Source organism: Rhinolophus sinicus, linkage group LG13, assembly GCF_036562045.2.
Source record: "Rhinolophus sinicus isolate RSC01 linkage group LG13, ASM3656204v1, whole genome shotgun sequence".
In the NCBI taxonomy this organism is placed as follows: domain Eukaryota; kingdom Metazoa; phylum Chordata; class Mammalia; order Chiroptera; family Rhinolophidae; genus Rhinolophus; species Rhinolophus sinicus.
This window is the reverse complement of record NC_133762.1, coordinates 35,244,533-35,261,519: the sequence shown is the minus strand read 5'-3', so window position 1 is coordinate 35,261,519 and position 16,987 is coordinate 35,244,533. Positions and strand designations below refer to the sequence as shown.

General features: G+C 40.7%; 1 protein-coding gene across 4 annotated transcripts; it reads right to left on the bottom strand.

Moving 5' to 3' along the window:
• Positions 1-527: 527 nt before the first annotated feature.
• Positions 528-16,069, bottom strand: DSN1 (DSN1 component of MIS12 kinetochore complex). 4 transcript variants are annotated; one of them, XM_019732619.2, is made up of 11 exons: positions 15,913-16,068; positions 13,984-14,032; positions 13,422-13,748; positions 10,765-10,838; positions 10,065-10,137; positions 8,350-8,437; positions 6,312-6,371; positions 5,837-5,911; positions 4,321-4,468; positions 3,323-3,410; positions 528-1,360 (listed from the first exon to the last, which is right to left on the bottom strand). In XM_019732619.2, exons 2-11 carry the CDS (start codon positions 14,015-14,017, stop codon positions 1,257-1,259), a joined length of 1,071 nt encoding a protein of 356 aa, XP_019588178.1. In that variant the 5' UTR covers positions 14,018-14,032; positions 15,913-16,068; the 3' UTR covers positions 528-1,256. The 4 variants fall into 4 exon arrangements, with proteins under 4 accessions (XP_019588178.1, XP_019588170.1, XP_074173879.1 ...); XM_019732611.2 differs by having other exon boundaries at positions 15,832-16,063; XM_074317778.1 differs by having other exon boundaries at positions 1,113-1,360; positions 13,422-13,742; positions 15,913-16,069.
• Positions 16,070-16,987: the final 918 nt, after the last annotated feature.

Here is a 16,987-nt window from a genome sequence, read left to right as displayed (position 1 = left end):
TCACTTCTGTCTCTTCTTGTTCCCTGTGTCCCCACTAGACCATGAGCATCGTGAGAGGTTCCACGTGTTTTGGTTTTCTCCCCAGTTCTAGAACTGTGCCTAGTATATAGGAGCGAGGTCTGTAAATATATGAAATAATAAGGAATGTGGGTCAAAACAAGGAGATATCACTTCTCATTAACTGGTGCCAAAGTTTAAGACTTAAGATTATAACTACCATGTTTCCCTGAAAATAAGACCTAGCCGGACAATCAGCTCTAATGCGTCTTTTGGAGCAGAAATTAATATAAGACCCGGTCTTATAGGTCTTATTAAAAAAGATTATGACTAGGTAGTTAAATGAAAATATTTTGTCCTACTCGGAGGATCAAAGAATAAAAACCATTAACAATGAATGAGGTGGTGTTTTATCAGTAATTAATGCTGAGGTGTATCTCTACACTACCGTTCACTTCCACATCCTGGCAAAGAATCCTATTTTTTGCTAAGCCCGCCCAACCTTTTAATTTTTTTATACACTCAAAATATACACAAAGACAAAGGAAAGCTTTTAATTATGTACAATTATATAATGCAAATATTAACAAATAAGAGAACAATGAAAAGGAATACTTAGCCCCTTCTTGCCATGAATCTAGGATTTAGGAAGCTGACTTAATATTAAAAGCTGAAGCACACCATGGGCATCAAGACAGAGAATCCGTGGTATTTTTTTCAATTTGGACATCTTGTGAAGTGATATATGACTGTCGGACAATTAGGTTCTCGTACATACCCACATGATGGAAATAATGCCCACAACTTCTCTACCTAAAACCACCTTCGGAGTCACACTAGAAAATTAGTCTCATTCCTTTACAACCAGAACTCAACTTGACCCCTAAAATGTTTCATTGGGTTTGATGCTGAATGACTTTGGATGTTTCAAAACTTGAAAAACATCTACACAAGATGAAGACTTCTGATCACAAAGGATATTTAAAAGAATAGGCCACTAGTTCTGAAGGTCATTCCAAAACAGAAATTTAAAGTACGTTGCATTCTGGGAAAAAGTGTCTATACAACATTCTTTGGGATGCATCAATGTTGTCACTTTTATGAAAAAATAGAAGTGCTCTGCAGTCAGCCAGTTATCCTCAAAGACAACAGGGCAGATATCAACAGCTCAGCTTGCCACAGAGTCGCCATGTGCTGTAACAAACACCCTTCCCGTTTTTCTCCCCTAGAGCACCTTGTGGCCCCAAAGCTGCATAAGGTCACTGACAAGATTTAGAGCAATGTGTGGTAGGCAGTGTTTGTAGCTGAAGCTTGAGCAGTTTTCGAGCTGGTGAGGGAACTAATTGTTGCGTGCTTCTCTTTCCTGCAGAAGAGAGGAGCCAAAACATAAATTTCAATTGAATGCAAATAACATTTATCGAAAACTTACTGTATAGACATTGTGCCAGACACTAAAGGGCATTACAATGACAATTAAGAGTCTGTCCTAAAGGAGATGACAACCTGATAGGAAGGCCAGCTGCAACTACAACCACAATACCAAGTGATAAGAAAATAAAGGTACGTATAGCAATAATTTAGGGCTGGGGTAGGTCAAAAAATGCTATGGAGAGGTACCATCAGTGTCACTCAGTGGATTCTTGAAGAATGAAGAAGGGGAAAAAAGGCAATGGGTATTTAGTCTTGGATTTACTAAAAGAAGATGGTTTGTGGGGATTTAATTCTTAGTCTACTGTGCTTCTGGGGAATTTACATCTGGAATTTTCCAGCTTTGAGTACCGTAATTTGCCGTGTATAATGCGCTCCCGTATCTAACTTGCAACTATGTCTTTGGTCCAAACTTTCAGGGGAAAAAAAATCTTTCATTTTAATTTTTTAATTCAAAGTTGTTTTTATTGTTCTTTTTGTTTTTTTTAAGGAGGGCGCAGCTCACAGTGGCTCATGCGGGGATCGAACCAGCAACCTTGGTGCTACCAGCACCACACGCTAACCAACTGAGCTAACCGGCAACCCCTAGAGTTTTATTTGTTTACATTTAGGTATTTGTTTTTTGTATTATAAAAGAATTTTAGCATTTATCTTTTTTTACCATATTATGGTACAAGAAATTTTATGTAACAAATAATTACAAAACACAAGAACAGATGCAAGAATTTTTATGTACCGGTAACAAATTTATAATATTTACACATCATAGAAAGCCAAGAACTCTTCGTCGTTGCAAGTTCAACAAAACCGATTCTCATATTCCAGGGTATTATTTTGCATATGGATATCGTTATTGATTGCTCGAGTTAAACTTTTAACTCATAAGCATAAATAAAATAATTAAAAACATTTATATAAATACAGAATTAGTACCACCCACGTACGAGATATGAAACTAAGTTCATGAACTTGTTGCAATGATGTTCCTAACCTTTTTTGGTATTAGAGGGATTATTCATTATGAATTTGTACCAACTGGACAGTTAACCAAGTTTACTATCTGAAAGTGCTGAAAAGGCTGAGTGAAAAAGTTAGATGACCTGAATTTTTCGCCAACAATTCATGACTCTTGCATCACGACAATGCACCAGCTCACACGGCACTGTCTGTGAGGGAGTTTTTGGCCAGTGAACAAATAACTGTATTGGAACACCACCCCCTACTCACCTGACCTGGACCCCAATGACTTCTTTCTGAAAGGAAGACATTTTGATGACATTCAGGACATCAAGGGTAATATGACAGCAGCTCTGATGGCCATTCCAGAAAAAGAGTTCCAAAATTGCTTTGCAGGGTGGACTAGGTGCTGGCGTTGGGGTATAGCTTCCCAAGGGGAGTACTTCGAAGGTGACCATAGTGATATTCAGCATTGAGGTATTGTAGCCCTTTTTCTAGGATGAGTTCGCGAACTTAATTGTCAGATCTCGTATATAAGGACCCTTTATGTCTAATCATCTACTAATTTGGATCATTCAGGAAACATGAGAAATGTGCCTATGCTATCCTTGAATCAAATCACAATAGAGTCTTCCTAACAGGATTTTCACATTTAAAAATATGTGGTGTTAACCTATTAGTAAAACAAGAGCAAGTAAAGTATAACCCAATTGTCAGATCTCATATAATGCGCACCCTATTTTTCCCTCACAAATTTGGGCAAAAAAATGCACGTGGTACATGGCAAAATACGGTACCGACAACATAATAGTTATTGTGGGGGGCAGGGGGGGAGGGCAGAAGATCACTTGATGTAGGCCTCCGTCTGAGACCATGTGCTTTAAAGGGCAGTTTGTATTAGAGGGGCTATCGCTCTGGTCCCCTCAAAAGACCCACTTACCGAGCTGTACTGACACCTTGTGGAGGCACTGAGTACTTTCATCCATAAAGGCATGCAGCTGCCTCACTGATCCTTGCAGTTCTTCCATCTGGAGATGACAGATGACAGACAGCTGTGAGCGAGAAGGTCCTGGCTTCTTTGATGTCCCTCAAACACACCAGGCGAGCACCTGCTGGGGAGCTTTGCTTTTGCTATTCTTTAAACCTGGAAGGCTTATGCCAGGCATTTTATACCTGCTCCTCCACTCCTCCATGTTGCTCTATGCCCCAGAAGGCTAACCCGGGTAACCTCTAACAGGATCCCGGGTCCCATGGCTTCCGGGTGGGTCTGGACAAGAGGAAGCCCAATGGGAGGAAGCTGAATGAGGTCAGGGTATTTTTACCCAGGCCTGCTCCGGAAAGGATGATTTTGAGTTAGCTGTGTCTCTCAACTGAAGGTCACGGTTCTCCGAAAGCAGCCCATCATGTGACTTTCTCCTCTCAGTTGCCACAGTAACTGTTCCTGGCCTCCTCCTTTCAGGCCTAAGGGCAGTCAGAGCTCAGCTGCCTCTAAGCCCCAGGTGACTTCACTAATCCTTGTGGTTTCCCAATACCCATACTTTATACATAGCCCCTTTATGAATAAACTCTCCTTGATTACCTTTAATCAACTGCTTCCTGTTAATATTTGGAATGATACAATACTATTCTCCAAAATGTCCTCATGGCTCACTTCTTCATTTTTTTCTAGTCTCTGTTAAAATGGCACCTTAGAGGGACCCACAACAACTGCTCTATGTAGCAACCTGCTGCAGTCCCTGTACACTCTTCCTTACCCTTGTTTATTTGCACTTACCACCATATATTTATTTGTTTATTTGTCTTTCCATGTTTCACCAGGTAGAGTTAAATCTACTTATCTCATCTCATTACACACATTCTCCAGGTCTTTTCATTTCCGAGGACAACAAAGTAACAAAGTTGGGTAACTCAACCAAATACAAACATGAGCCAACTCACCATCAACTCCATGTAATCAAAGACTTTGTTCTGGTTCTGTAATATTTTCTGGTAGTCAGGCTTTGTATTAAGGACTTCACTCTGGGAAGACCCAAGATATGCTGTAGGTTCCACCTCCACTTCAGTAATTTTGGTTTCAGTTGATCCTCTAAAAACAAATTTAAAAAAAAAAAAAAAAAAAAAAGAGCTTTCAAGGAACGTTATAATCATTTTCTGGAGAAGATATGAAAGATTACCAAGGGAAAAAACTTGAACCAATATTCTTACACCCCACTGTAGGTACAGGCTCTCTTAATAACAAGGGGGTCTGAAACAATGATCCATTAATGTTGGACTCCAGGAAATGCTAGAAGCTTCCTGTCAGTTGACTCCACCTAACAGTGAGGTCCACTTACAAAAGGGATTATCGTTGACATAAAGCCTAAGCTTGCTATCCTGAAGTCAGTCTATTATGTCTCACAAAAAAAAAAAAAAAAAAATGCTGGGCTACTTTAAATTTCTAAAAATCTGAATATGAAGGAGACTTTAAGAAAACCGATGATAACTCTTTAATAACTACAATTTACTGGATGCTAGACACTGTTAAGCACTTTCTATTTAACCTCATTGAATACTCACAACAATCCAATGAGGTAGGTACTAATATTATCTCCATTTTCAAATGAGGAACTTCAGGTTTAGAGATTAAGGGGCTTGCCCAAGATCACACACAGAATGAAGCAGTCATTGGAATTTGAACAGAAATAGTCCGCTTCCAAAAGCATTCCTCTTAACCAATAAGCTACATCACATCAAAAGTTTTTATTGAAACTGCCATCTTATACATTATCTTCATAAACACCACATGTAAGGGGTGAATAAAGTAACTGATAACCACCAATGCCTGGATTGGGGAAGTTTTTCAAACCGTGTTTCTCAAAGCACTTTTCTACTAAGAGGCCACTTCTGCAATTAGGGTTTTGGCTAACATTTCATAGTTGGGTTTCTAGCTAAGATTCTGTTCGGAAAAAAAGCTTAAAATCACTGACTTAGATAACCAACTACATCAAAACCTAGCACTTTTCCACTTTCTTAAGCCTGAAAGACCCAAAGATCCTGTTTCCTGTTCCGCCTCTTCCATCACCCCTCATGTCTTTGTATCTCCACGAGCACCCTGACCAGGGCTCCCACACTTGCAGCTCAAAGGCCAGGTGCTCACTGAAGTCCCCTGACTCTTGTTTGTGGCCCAGCGCCAGGCTGCCAGGTAGAGGGCAGAGATGTCCCTGTCCCCCCCAGGATGTGAACAGCAGCCAAAGACACAGAAGAGGCAATTCTGTTCTTTGAAAATACTGACACTAATTCTCCCTTCCTTTTCCCAACTCTCCATGCAAGGCCAGAGAGTGCTAATATACATTTTACAGAGCTTTGATGAGTTGACTGGCCTGTGAAAAAAGATTTATCATTCAATTTGTGCTAACAGAACTAAAATCAATTCGAATCAAATTCCGCAAGGTAAAAAGATAGCTTCTGATCTAACCTGGATGTGATCTCTTCAGCCTCCTTCTGGTAGCGCAGCAAGAGCTGATCCCAAGCCTGACGTTCTAAAGAAAATCTATAGAATCAGAAAAAAAAAATTCAGTTAATTTTTGATTACCTCATTCTGAACCACTCACGACAACAATAAGGACATTAGGGGCCTACTCTGGTTCTAAGATGTGAATAAAAAGGTTATTAAAGGATTAGAAATCGTGACTCACTTCAGAGGATACTAATTTAATCAAACTTGAGTTCTTAAAATCAAATTAACATCTTTATTCCCTGGACTCCATTCTATGAAATTGGCCATCAGTACAGCCCATAAAATCCCAATACACAACTTTCTAACTTCCAGTATTGGTACACTAGTATTAACACTCAGAAGAGGTTGTTTATTATTCATTTTCTCAGGTTTAGCTATTTTTCCCCCAGGTGAATTTAGATTTTCCAACAAAGGTTCACTCATTTTCACTTACTTTGTTATATATTCCTTCATCTCAGCCACTGATGTTTCCAGAGACAAATCTGATGCTTTTCTGGAAATCAGACAGGATTACAAGATTAACACACATTTTTCAAGAGCACTTTTTTTTTTTTAATTGGGGAATATTGGGGAACACCATGTTCCTCCAGGGCCCATCAGCTCCAAGTCATTGTCCTTCAATCTTAGTTGCAGGGGGTGAAGCCCACCATCCCATGCAGGAATTGAACCGGCAACCTTGTTGTTAAGAGCTCGCATTCTAACCAACTGAGCCATCTGGCCACCCCTCGGGCAGCTCAGTGGCAGTTCGTTGTCTTAATTCTAATTGTGGAGGGTGCAGCTCACTGGCCCATGTGGGAGTCTAACTGGCAACCCTGTTGTTCAGAGCTCACGCTCTAACCAACTGAGCCATCCAGCCGCTCCAAGAGCACTTGCTTTTAATATGACACTTTACATAATTTTAATGGCAACATGTTTAGAATTTATTTTTCAACAAATACTTATTCTTGGAGTCTATCTCACTTTAGCACTAGGTCTCTTTATCTTTTATTTATCTCATTAATTCCAATTCACACATGTCCAGATTAGCCTTTCTTAAAATATCCTTTTCATTTTTTTTCTTGCTTAAAAACTATGTGACCTTCTACTGCATTCAGAAGAAAAGTCAAAACTCCTTAACCTGGCACTTAAAAACACTGTGTTCCTGCTCCATCCAATTCATTAACTTTGATTCCTACTGTTATCTTTTATCTGTTTTATCCCATATAATCCCACTCATCCTGACCCAAAATATCTGGGGTTTTCAATCTCTAAATTTTCAGTCACATAATTTTTTAGTCTCCTCCCGTCCCACTAATCAAAACCCTTAACATCTTTTTTTTTTTTTTTCAGTTTTATTTATCTTAAGTGTGTTTTTCCAGGACCCATCAGCTCCAAGTTAAGTAGTTTTTTTAATATAGTTGTGGAGGGCACAGCTCATAGTGGCCCATGTGGGGATTGAACCAGCGACCTTATTGTAAGAGCACCATGCTCTAACCAACTGAGCTAACCGGCCGCCCCCTGAAACTCTAACATCTTTTAAGGCCCAACAATACTTTTTCATGACTATTTTGTCTTCTCATTTAAATGGAAGCTATCGCTGGACAGGGATTATGTTTTACTTACACCAATGGCTCAGCTCAGTTGGGTGATTATCCTAATGGAAAAGAAGCAGGCACTGAAATGCCAAACTTTTGCAGATGTACTTGGTACTCCACCTGGCAAAGACAAATTAGCTCTGCCATCGTTTATGTTTTTCTACCAAGGCCTGTGACACAAAGCCTCTATCACTGCTGGCTGAGATGCTGCAGCCAGTGGCTTAAATACACTGCATTAAAAGCAATGCTATATTGAGCCAAAATATTTTTCATTTCCTGAATAACAATGTCAATTCTAAGGATCTGTGGAAAAGTAGACTTTTACAAAGTCAAAACTAAAAAGTTTATGATGTAAGCTCTAGTGAAATGATTTGCTGCAGAGGAGGAGGTAGAGGGTTAGGCTCCACCTCTGTAGAAGAACTACAAGTTTAAGGGTGGGATTTCTAAATTTCTCCTAATAATCTTGCTTGTCAACAGCTAAAGAACCTAAGTTTATCTCCAACTTGCATGGCTAGCAAAGATCTAAAGAATGCTTTTCCTTTCATCTTCCCATGGCTGGTTCCTTCTCACCGTTCAGGTCTTACAAGTCTCAGTCCAAAGATCAAGTCAGTAGACGTCTTCTCTGAACCCTAGCTAACCCACCCCCTGAAGTCAGTATCATTATTAATTGACTTATTACCACTATCTTAAGTCATTATTTTCTATGTATTAGTCTCTCCTGTTAAAATGTGTAAGAGAGACCCTGTTTGACTTAGTTATCACTATGTCTCCAGCACCTAGAAAAGCCTGATATATAGAAGATGCTGCATTAATGTTTGATGAGTGAATGAACTGACAAATTATAATAAAAAGTCTAAATTCAATGATAATTTAGGACAGAAGGGGTACTGAACTTACTCTTGTGAATCTTCAAAACATTTCTGTAGAGTTCCATTACTTTCCAGCTTGTCTGCAAAAAGTTTTAATTCTTCAGAAAGAGAAGATGCTAGAGAAAATAAAATTACATCTTATAAAGAGATATAAATTTTCACAGCAAGCCGCTGACAAAGATATAACAAACTTAAGGTGGCTCTCTCACTCATTCAAAAAAGTGGTATAAATATGAAGAAAGATTTCATCTTTTGTCTTTGGGTAGGTATAGATAAAATGGAAGACAAGTCCTCTATGACATTTATTGATAGTGTTTTTTATACCTGACTGGTGAAAAAGCATGTAAAAAGGCTTATCTGCACTGACATTTCATTCTTTTCAAGAGATTTGAATTGCTGGCACTGAAAGGAAATATATTACAGAAGTCAGGCAACAGGCAAGAGTGTAATGAAAAATGTTGAAGGCAAATAAAGAATTATGGGCATAAAGTAAAAACAGTTCTCTGCTTATACCTGGAAGAGTCCACAATTATATTCAGGTGAAGAATGCAGAGGGGAAAGGATATGTTAAATAGTTATCAAGATAACTTTGACACATCTACTCTAATTACGGTAATGACCCAATTCTGAGATAAACAATTTTAATTACAGTAATGACCCAATTCTGAGATAAACAATTTTAACAAGTAAGTCTGAGTTCATGTATTATATTTTCTAGATCTTTTAAGTTGGTAACATCAAGTATTCTGACCCTGGATAATTGTGTAGTTACACTGTAAGACTAGCTACTTCCCAGAAAGCTGAAAATTGATTCCTGGGAAAGAATATTTGTAACTCATGTCATAAACAGATAATTTTTTTACTGTATCGAGTCCTACAAATCAACATAAAAGAGCAAAATTGCCAATTTTCAAAAATGAACAAAGGATACAAACAAAATGAAACACTTATGGTTCTAAAAAATATGAAAAAATGCTTCGAAAGAAACACAGATTAAAACTACAAAATACTTTTATCACCTATAAAATAGTAAAAAATCTGAATTGTTTCATAAACCTGTGTTGGTGAATGTGAGAAAACAGGTACTTGCATATAATGCTGGTGAGACAATAAAATGATACAATGTTTTTGGAAAGCAATCTGGTATTTCTTACCATTTCATTTGACCTACTTAATTCCAATTCTAGAAATTTACCTTATTTTTTTTAAATTGACGTTTACTGGGGTGACAACTGTTAGTAATAACTTATTTTTACTTGCATATGTGCCGAAAAGCTTGTGTGAAAAGGTATTCATTACCCTATTCATTGTAATAGCAAAAGAATGAAAACCCTAAAAGCCCATTAAACGATATGGAATATCTGCAAGATAAATCATTAGCTTGAAAAAAAAAAAAAGACAAGGTAAAGAACAGTGCAGAGAGCATTATTTCATTTTAATGTATAAAAAGTATTTGCAAATGCAGTATCTCTGCAATGATACACAAGAAGCTGGTGGCTATGGTGGCCTCTAGAAAAGAGCTGAGACTGGGGCTGGGGGTGGGAGGCAGGCTTAATTTTCATTTTTATACCTTCTTAATTAGCATATTTTATTTTTTTTAAATGCAATTACAAAAAAGGGGGAGGGTGTTGGTTTTGTGATGTAAGCAGCTCCTGTAAATGGGGATCCTGTAAGTGGGGTTTTTCAACTGACTTTAACAGAAGGTACAGCTGAAAGGTAAGTTGTCTATTCTTAGCAACTTACCTTGGGCTCTAAAACTTTCAAGATTGAAGCCCTCAGTACCCCGTAGGAAAGGTTCAAGTTTCTGAACAGAGAACTGAAAAAAGAAAAGCATTTCAGTACAACAACCAAGATTTTCTAGGTTAGTCCCAATGAAGTTCATGTAATTTTATATTTAATAAATGTGAAAGTAAACACGATTTAATTTTTGTACCTAAGATTTTTTCATACAAACAAATAAATAGATTGGGGAAAAAGCTCTGTTGGTAAGACTATACATTTTAATTTTGGGTTCTGAAAAAAAAAAAAAAGGTCATTTAATTCACACAAATGACTTGCTTATCTAAACTCATGTAATCACCAGTTAGCCATATAATACCAACGTAGTATGTCAGACCTCAAATGTCTGCTTTAACTTAGATTTTGAATTCCACCCTCTTTAAATTCCCAACATTTGCTGCCAATAGGCAACAGATATTAGGTTAGGGAAATCGCTCAGCTACTCAGTTAGCCATAGCAGCACCAATGGGACTGATAGAGAGCCTAGTTCAGAACAAAATCAGCTGCTAGGATTAAATCTGGCTTTTAAATTAATCCCAACTAGAGAGAAACATCTTTTAATCTTAACAGATGCATCACCCAGCATTGATCTCTCTTTGGGACTATCACAGTAACAGTTTGAAAAAAAAAAAAAAAGAGCATTTCCCAATCCCGAGAATCTCACCTGGAAACTGGAAAGCAGGAGAGTGCCAAGCCGTTTGCTTTCCGCCAAGTTGACGCTGATGGTTCTGCTTAGTTCTAACATAAAATATTACCATATTTAAGGAGCTGGATACTTAGTTAGCAAAGTAAAAAAAAAAAAAAACACGAAAATTTTCCTCACTCTTGATGCAGTCCAACTTAACTGCAAGAATGCCCAAGCATCCTTTTCTAATTAAAGGGAGAATTCATATATACTCACTTCGGATTTTTTAAGGATCACCAAGGAATGCAATTTACAATTTGCGCATCCTAACTTAAAGTTGTAAGAACTTTATGTATTTTATGTATTACATTCAAGTCTCGTCTTGTTCAACAAGAGACATAAATAATTTAACTTTTTTGTATGTTTTATAGTCACCATTCAAAGAACATTTGAATGGGAACATTTGAGCATTTTGATGACATGTCCTGCAGTGCTCTTATTGTCTTAAGAGACCTCTTATAAACTATGACCTGCATTTTACAAATAGGGAAACTGAAGCTCAGATGTGAGATGACTTGTCAGAGGCCAGAAATTGGTGAAGCAAGATTTCAATCCCAAGTCTGTCATCAAAACCTCTGTTTTCCCAGTAATACCATGCTGTCTTTCTATAATGACCTAATAATAACATTAATAGTAATTTGTTGAACACTTGCTATGCAAAAGGCTTTTTATTAAATGCTATACACACCTCATGAAAACTTGAGGCAAGTATCTCATCAATTCCATTTTATAGATGACGACACTGAGGCACAAAGCCTGGGTAATAGGTAACTTGCCCAAGGTCACTCAGTGAGTCAGCCTGAATTGGATTTTACATAATTATGCCACTGAATCCTCAAAAAACCACAAGATGTAGATACTGGTTTTTCAATTACATCCATTGAAAAACATCAATTATTATTCAGCAAAGGAAGTTTGCTTTGAGAATTTGAGAGATACATGTCTTTTGGTCCTCTAGCTTCAGCTGCTTGTGTTTTTAAAGTTCTTTTGTCTCCTCTCTTGATTACTTCTCACTGCTGTTAGTCAAGAAAAACAGGATACCTTCTGCCTGTAACCAAAGGAATCTGGCGAATGGCCAAGAATAACCGGGATAACCAATCTTAGTACTTCGGTGATTTCTGTTATACAGAATTTTAGGTCCACATGCTCTGGAATAGAGATGAAGGTAGGAGTAATCTTAGGGACCTGCTGATGTTTTCTTGGCACCCCTATGGAGTAAAGTGCATGAGCATAATTGTGGCAGCCATATTTTGCTATGCTAAATGGTTGTTTTTACTCGGATTTCCTGTTAGATATCAGGCAATCTGGAAGTGAGGTAACATCTTTAAAATAATCACAATAGGGGCTGGCCCAGTGGTTCAGGCGGTTAGAGCTCTGTGCTCCTAACTCCGAAGGCTGCCAGTTCGATTCCCACATGGGCCAGTGGGCTCTCAACCACAAAGTTCAGTTCAATTCCTCGATTGTGGGCTCCGCTCCCTGCAACTAAGATTGAACACGGCACCTTGAGCTGAGCTGCCGCTGAGCTCCCAGATGGCTCAGTTGGTTGGAGTATGTCCTCTCAACCACAAGGTTGCCGGTTTGACTCCCGCAAGGGATGGTGGGCTGTGCCCCCTGCAACTAGCAACGGCAACTGGACTTGGAGCTGAGCTGCGCCCTCCACAGCTAAGACTGAAAGGACAGCAACTTGAAGCAGAACGGCACCCTCCACAACTAAGATTGAAAGGACAACAACTTGACTTGGAAAAAAGGCCTGGAAGTACAAACTGTTCCCCAATAAAGTCCTGTTCCCCTTCTCCAATAAAAAAAAAAAAAAGAAAAAAGAAAAAAAGAAAAAGAAAAAAAATCCGACAATTTCACATAAAAAAAAAAAAAGATCGTCACAATAGCTTAACATTTGAGCTATTTACTTATTCTGTGCCAAGTACTGTGTTATATATCAATTCCTCTAATCCTCACACAACCCTGTAAAACAGGTATGATTCCATCTCATTTACTGATGAGGACCATAAGGCAAAGGAGGTTAAGTAACCTGATTTAGGTCACATAGCTAGTAAGTTTTGCCTGAAACATGCTAGACTTTCCAAATTAAATATTGTACTTCAATGCATACTGAGATGTAATTATTATTGTAAACTTACACAAAATCATTCAAATACGGCATGTCTAAAAACTTGGTTTTCACTTTAGATATTTTTTATGTGCATCTTCCCTCTGAGATAGTTTCAGGTATAAAGCCTAAAATCAGGTAGCAACCCATCTACCTTCTGTTCCCCTTTGGGATATGAGGCAGAAAGCCACAGGAAGAAATCTTTAATGCTTCTCATCCCAGCAGAGGTGAGCGTTGAACAATTGTAAATCAGAATTTTTGTTCACAGTGTAGACTACAATGGGCAGCTCATAATATGACATAAATAGCAAGAATAGTAAACACTTAGTAGGTGTTTGACATAGTACTTATAATCTCAGAATGTCCCTCTTACAGATGAGGAAATTGAGGCTCAGATAGGTGATGTGATTTACTTAGTCACATAACTATTAAGTAGCAAAGTCAAGTCTGTCCAACTATGCTTTCTGCCATACCTCAATGCCTCTTATTTGAGCTGCAACTCCACTGTTTTATGTACACAGCACCCCACCTGTGATGCCCTGATGAAATGGAGGCAGTGACTTCCGCCGGTTCACTTCTTTCATACTTGCTCGCCGCCAGGATTGCCTCCTGTCTCGATGATGGGCAGACTGTTCTTGGGGGGACAAATGAAGGGACGTGGACTGAAGTCCTTCCTGGTGGCTGGGATCACAGCTTCCCTCTTTTTTAGGGCTAGAGCCAAGGTGAATTTTCTCCTTCGAAACGCCTTGAATCATCTCCAGGGAAGCAGATGCTTTATTACACACTTTTACAGGGTTGAGATCTAATTCCAATTGATGATCATTAGTCTTAGATGTCCCTGGTTCCTCTTCTAGCACTTGTCATAAAAAAAAAAGGTCAAAATACAAAATCAAACCCACCACAATTAAGTATCTGTGCAAAAAGGTGGAAAAAGAAAATGGATAGCCCAGATCATGGAAACACTCAGGAAGCACCTGTGCAAATATGTGAATATGTAATTCCAACACCACCAAGAGATAAGAAAGCATTTGGGTACAGCTGAGAAACCGGAACCCAGGACAAGAAGTACTGAATTTCACTATAATACTCACCTTCTACAGTCTCTGATCTAGTTTCTGAAGTCATCCTGGATGGAGAATCCTGAAAATAGGAAAATAAGGTGATCTGTTCTCCACATTTTAGCCCCAGTCTCACTGGGGCTTTACTACCCTAGAATAGGCCTTTTGCTTTCCACCCTCTCTGAACTGCCCATCTCTGCCCCATGAAATTTACCTACCTGACAAGGCCCAGCCCAATGCCACCTCACTCACCACCTCCACAGACTATCAGCTGGGTTCATCACCTCCTGTTCTGAATTTCTACAGAACTTATCACTAGAAATACTCATGTCTTCTTTAACACATACCCTATTTCCCAATTATTTTGTGTTTAACTAGTCCCTAACTCCCTAATTCAGTTGATGGCGTTATGATCTACATGGTCTTCCAAACTAGAAAAAAAATCACATCATCCTTTACTTTTTATTAACTACCCAGAGCCAAAATTCTGTCCACTCTACCTCCAACACTCGAAATCTCTTTGGTTTATTGAAGTAACCTTGGTTAACAGCATTACATAAATTTCAGGTGTACAATTTTCTAATACGACATCTGTATACTCCACTGTGTGCTCACCATCTGAAGTCTAGGCTCCTTCCATCACCATATATTTGATCCCCTTTACCCTCTTCAGTCTTCCCTCCAACACCCCCCGCCCCCCCGCTTTGGTAACCACCATTCTGTTGTCTGTACCTATACGTTTGCCTCTGAACCATTTCAAGTTTCTAGTTTAATTTGTCTCATTATTTACCTACGACCTTCCTCCTCCTTCCCCCAATAATCTACCACCTCTCTACTAGTTTTCCTATATCCAGGACTGCTCCCCTAGCCATTCTTCAGACACCAGCAAAGATTTTTCCAGTGTATTCAACTTTTCATAAGCTACTCCCAATTTAGCCATTACTGCTCTCTCCTGCCACTTACGTTCCCTGTACCACGTCTGAATCTTTGCACACATGACCTGTAAAACTTATTCATCCTCCCCGACCTAGCTCAAATGTGAGGCTTTCACACCACTTCGTTGGCAGAGTTGGTTGTTCCACCCTTTGGTCTCCCAGCACTGGCTGTAAAGTCTGTTTACATGTTTGTCTCCCAAGCCAGATTATATGTGTATTCTTAGTGCCTGTCACCCACGACAGACTGGAAGAGGGCAGGGACCTAACTGAGGCATTTTTACATCTGCCATGCTTACTCCTGCTTCCCAGGAGAAATCTGTACGGGGGGTTGCTTAGTAAAGAGAAATGACTATATGGGGAGGGACAACATGGAAAAGATAGCCGAACAAGAACGAGTAGGTCAAGGATCTAAATCTCCAGTTATAACTGTATCAGAGTCAAGCCTAGATAATAACAGCAACAACTGCCATTTGTTAAGCTGCTTGTTAAGCGAGTATTACATGCCAAGACCTGTGTTGTACGTAAGCGCTTTATTTGCATCATTATCTCATCATCCCAATGAATCCTTTCCACAGCTCCTTAAGGACTATCATTCATCCCTTCTTGCAGATAGGGAACTGACGTTCAGAGGGCAAAAGCCTGGCGGAAGCTTGTTAGGTAGCCAGTCAGGGACAGAGGTGGAATTCGAACACAGGCCTGTAACCCACCCCAGCCCTTCAGCCACTGTTCAGGAGTCTAGGTCGCTGGCGCTGCAAAAAAGCCTGGCGACGCGGCCCGCCCTCGGGTTTCCTCTCACCCAGAGGAAGAGGCAGAGCCCCGGGGCACCCCCACTGCCCGCTGTCGGGGGAGCGACCACGGGTATGGGCTGGGCCGAGGTCCGACGCCCAAAGAGGCTGTTGTGGGGGTGAGTGGGGCCGTGTCGGGGGAGAGAATGCGACTTCCTGACCTCAGAGCGACGCCTGTCCAGCCCGGAGCCTCCGTTCCTGAAATAAAAGCCCGCAGGCCACTCTCCGCGGCCACCGCTTACCTCTGGACGCCCTGCGCCACTGAGCCGCTCCTTCCAGGTCGGCGGACCACACCCCGCGTCACGGCCTCCACTTCCGAAACTCCCGCCAACTAAAGGCGCATGTGCAGCCGGCGGCCTCCCAGGCCCGCGCACGCGCGCGCAGAGGGGCTCGCCTCCCTCATGGCGCATGCGTAAACCGGTGTTCGACGCTCTGCCAGCCCCGCCCCCGCGTCCAAATCTTGACCCGCCCATAAGTAGCCACGTTACCGCCTCCCCGGCTATGCAGTCCCCTCCTGGGATCTGTCACAGCGTCGTCGGTTTTTGCGCCCCACAGGCCCAGAGCCCATCTAAAATGGGGAAACGGGGGCTCCAGAGGGATACTTGCCAAAGGAATACAGTGCATCAGCGGGCATCGGAAGCTCTGCCCCTGCCGCTAGGCCACGATTCCTTCTCCCTATATCTTAACGACAAAAATGTGGACCATGACTCTCCCAGGGGACACTGGAGTTATGTGCTCAGTGCTTCATTCTCCTACTTCTGCTCTAGCACTTTTTCTCCTTCTGTGGCCCTTTCAATACATGGCAAAGTTCAAGAAGTCTCCCCTGCAGCCTTTTAGCAGGCCACCCTCTCCCTAAACTGCTTGCTGCCCCTCTGCCCACTCCCATGGCGTCTTGCCTCTGCTCCTTTGAAAGCCATTCCCTCTGCCTGGGAAGCCTTCCCTGCTTTTTCCTGACAAAATGCCCTCTAATTTTAAGCCTCAGCTGAGGATTTCTCTCTCTCAGCCTTCTGTGAGGTCCCGGACTGAAAACCAGATGCCGGTTCTTTATGTACTCCCAAGATCCCAACCTGTGCCCTGTCCACAATCCGTTGTTGGCCCCAGAGAACAGGCTGCTTCCCCAGCACCCAGCATGACACCATGAAAATGCCCCCCTGCATGTGTGTGATCCTCTTCCTGAAACCTCCAAATGTTGGATTATGAGCAGTCCATAAAGCCTGAAAGAGAGGTTAGAGAGTGGCAGCTGGCGCATAGCTGTGGTCAATCTTCCAATCTTCCACAGCAGCTGTGGTCCTTGGATGGGAGGCAGAAATCTGCCTC

Excerpts from the sequence above, each read along its gene's own strand:
- DSN1 (XM_019732619.2), bottom strand. The coding sequence starts at position 14,017 with ATGACTTCAGAAACTAGATCAGAGACTGTAGAAG. Across the intron at positions 8,438-10,064 it reads TGAAAGTTTTAGAGCCCAAG|CATCTTCTCTTTCTGAAGAA; the intron begins GTAAGTTGCTAA and ends TATTTTCTCTAG. Across the intron at positions 4,469-5,836 it reads GCTGAAGAGATCACATCCAG|AGGATCAACTGAAACCAAAA; the intron begins GTTAGATCAGAA and ends ATTTGTTTTTAG.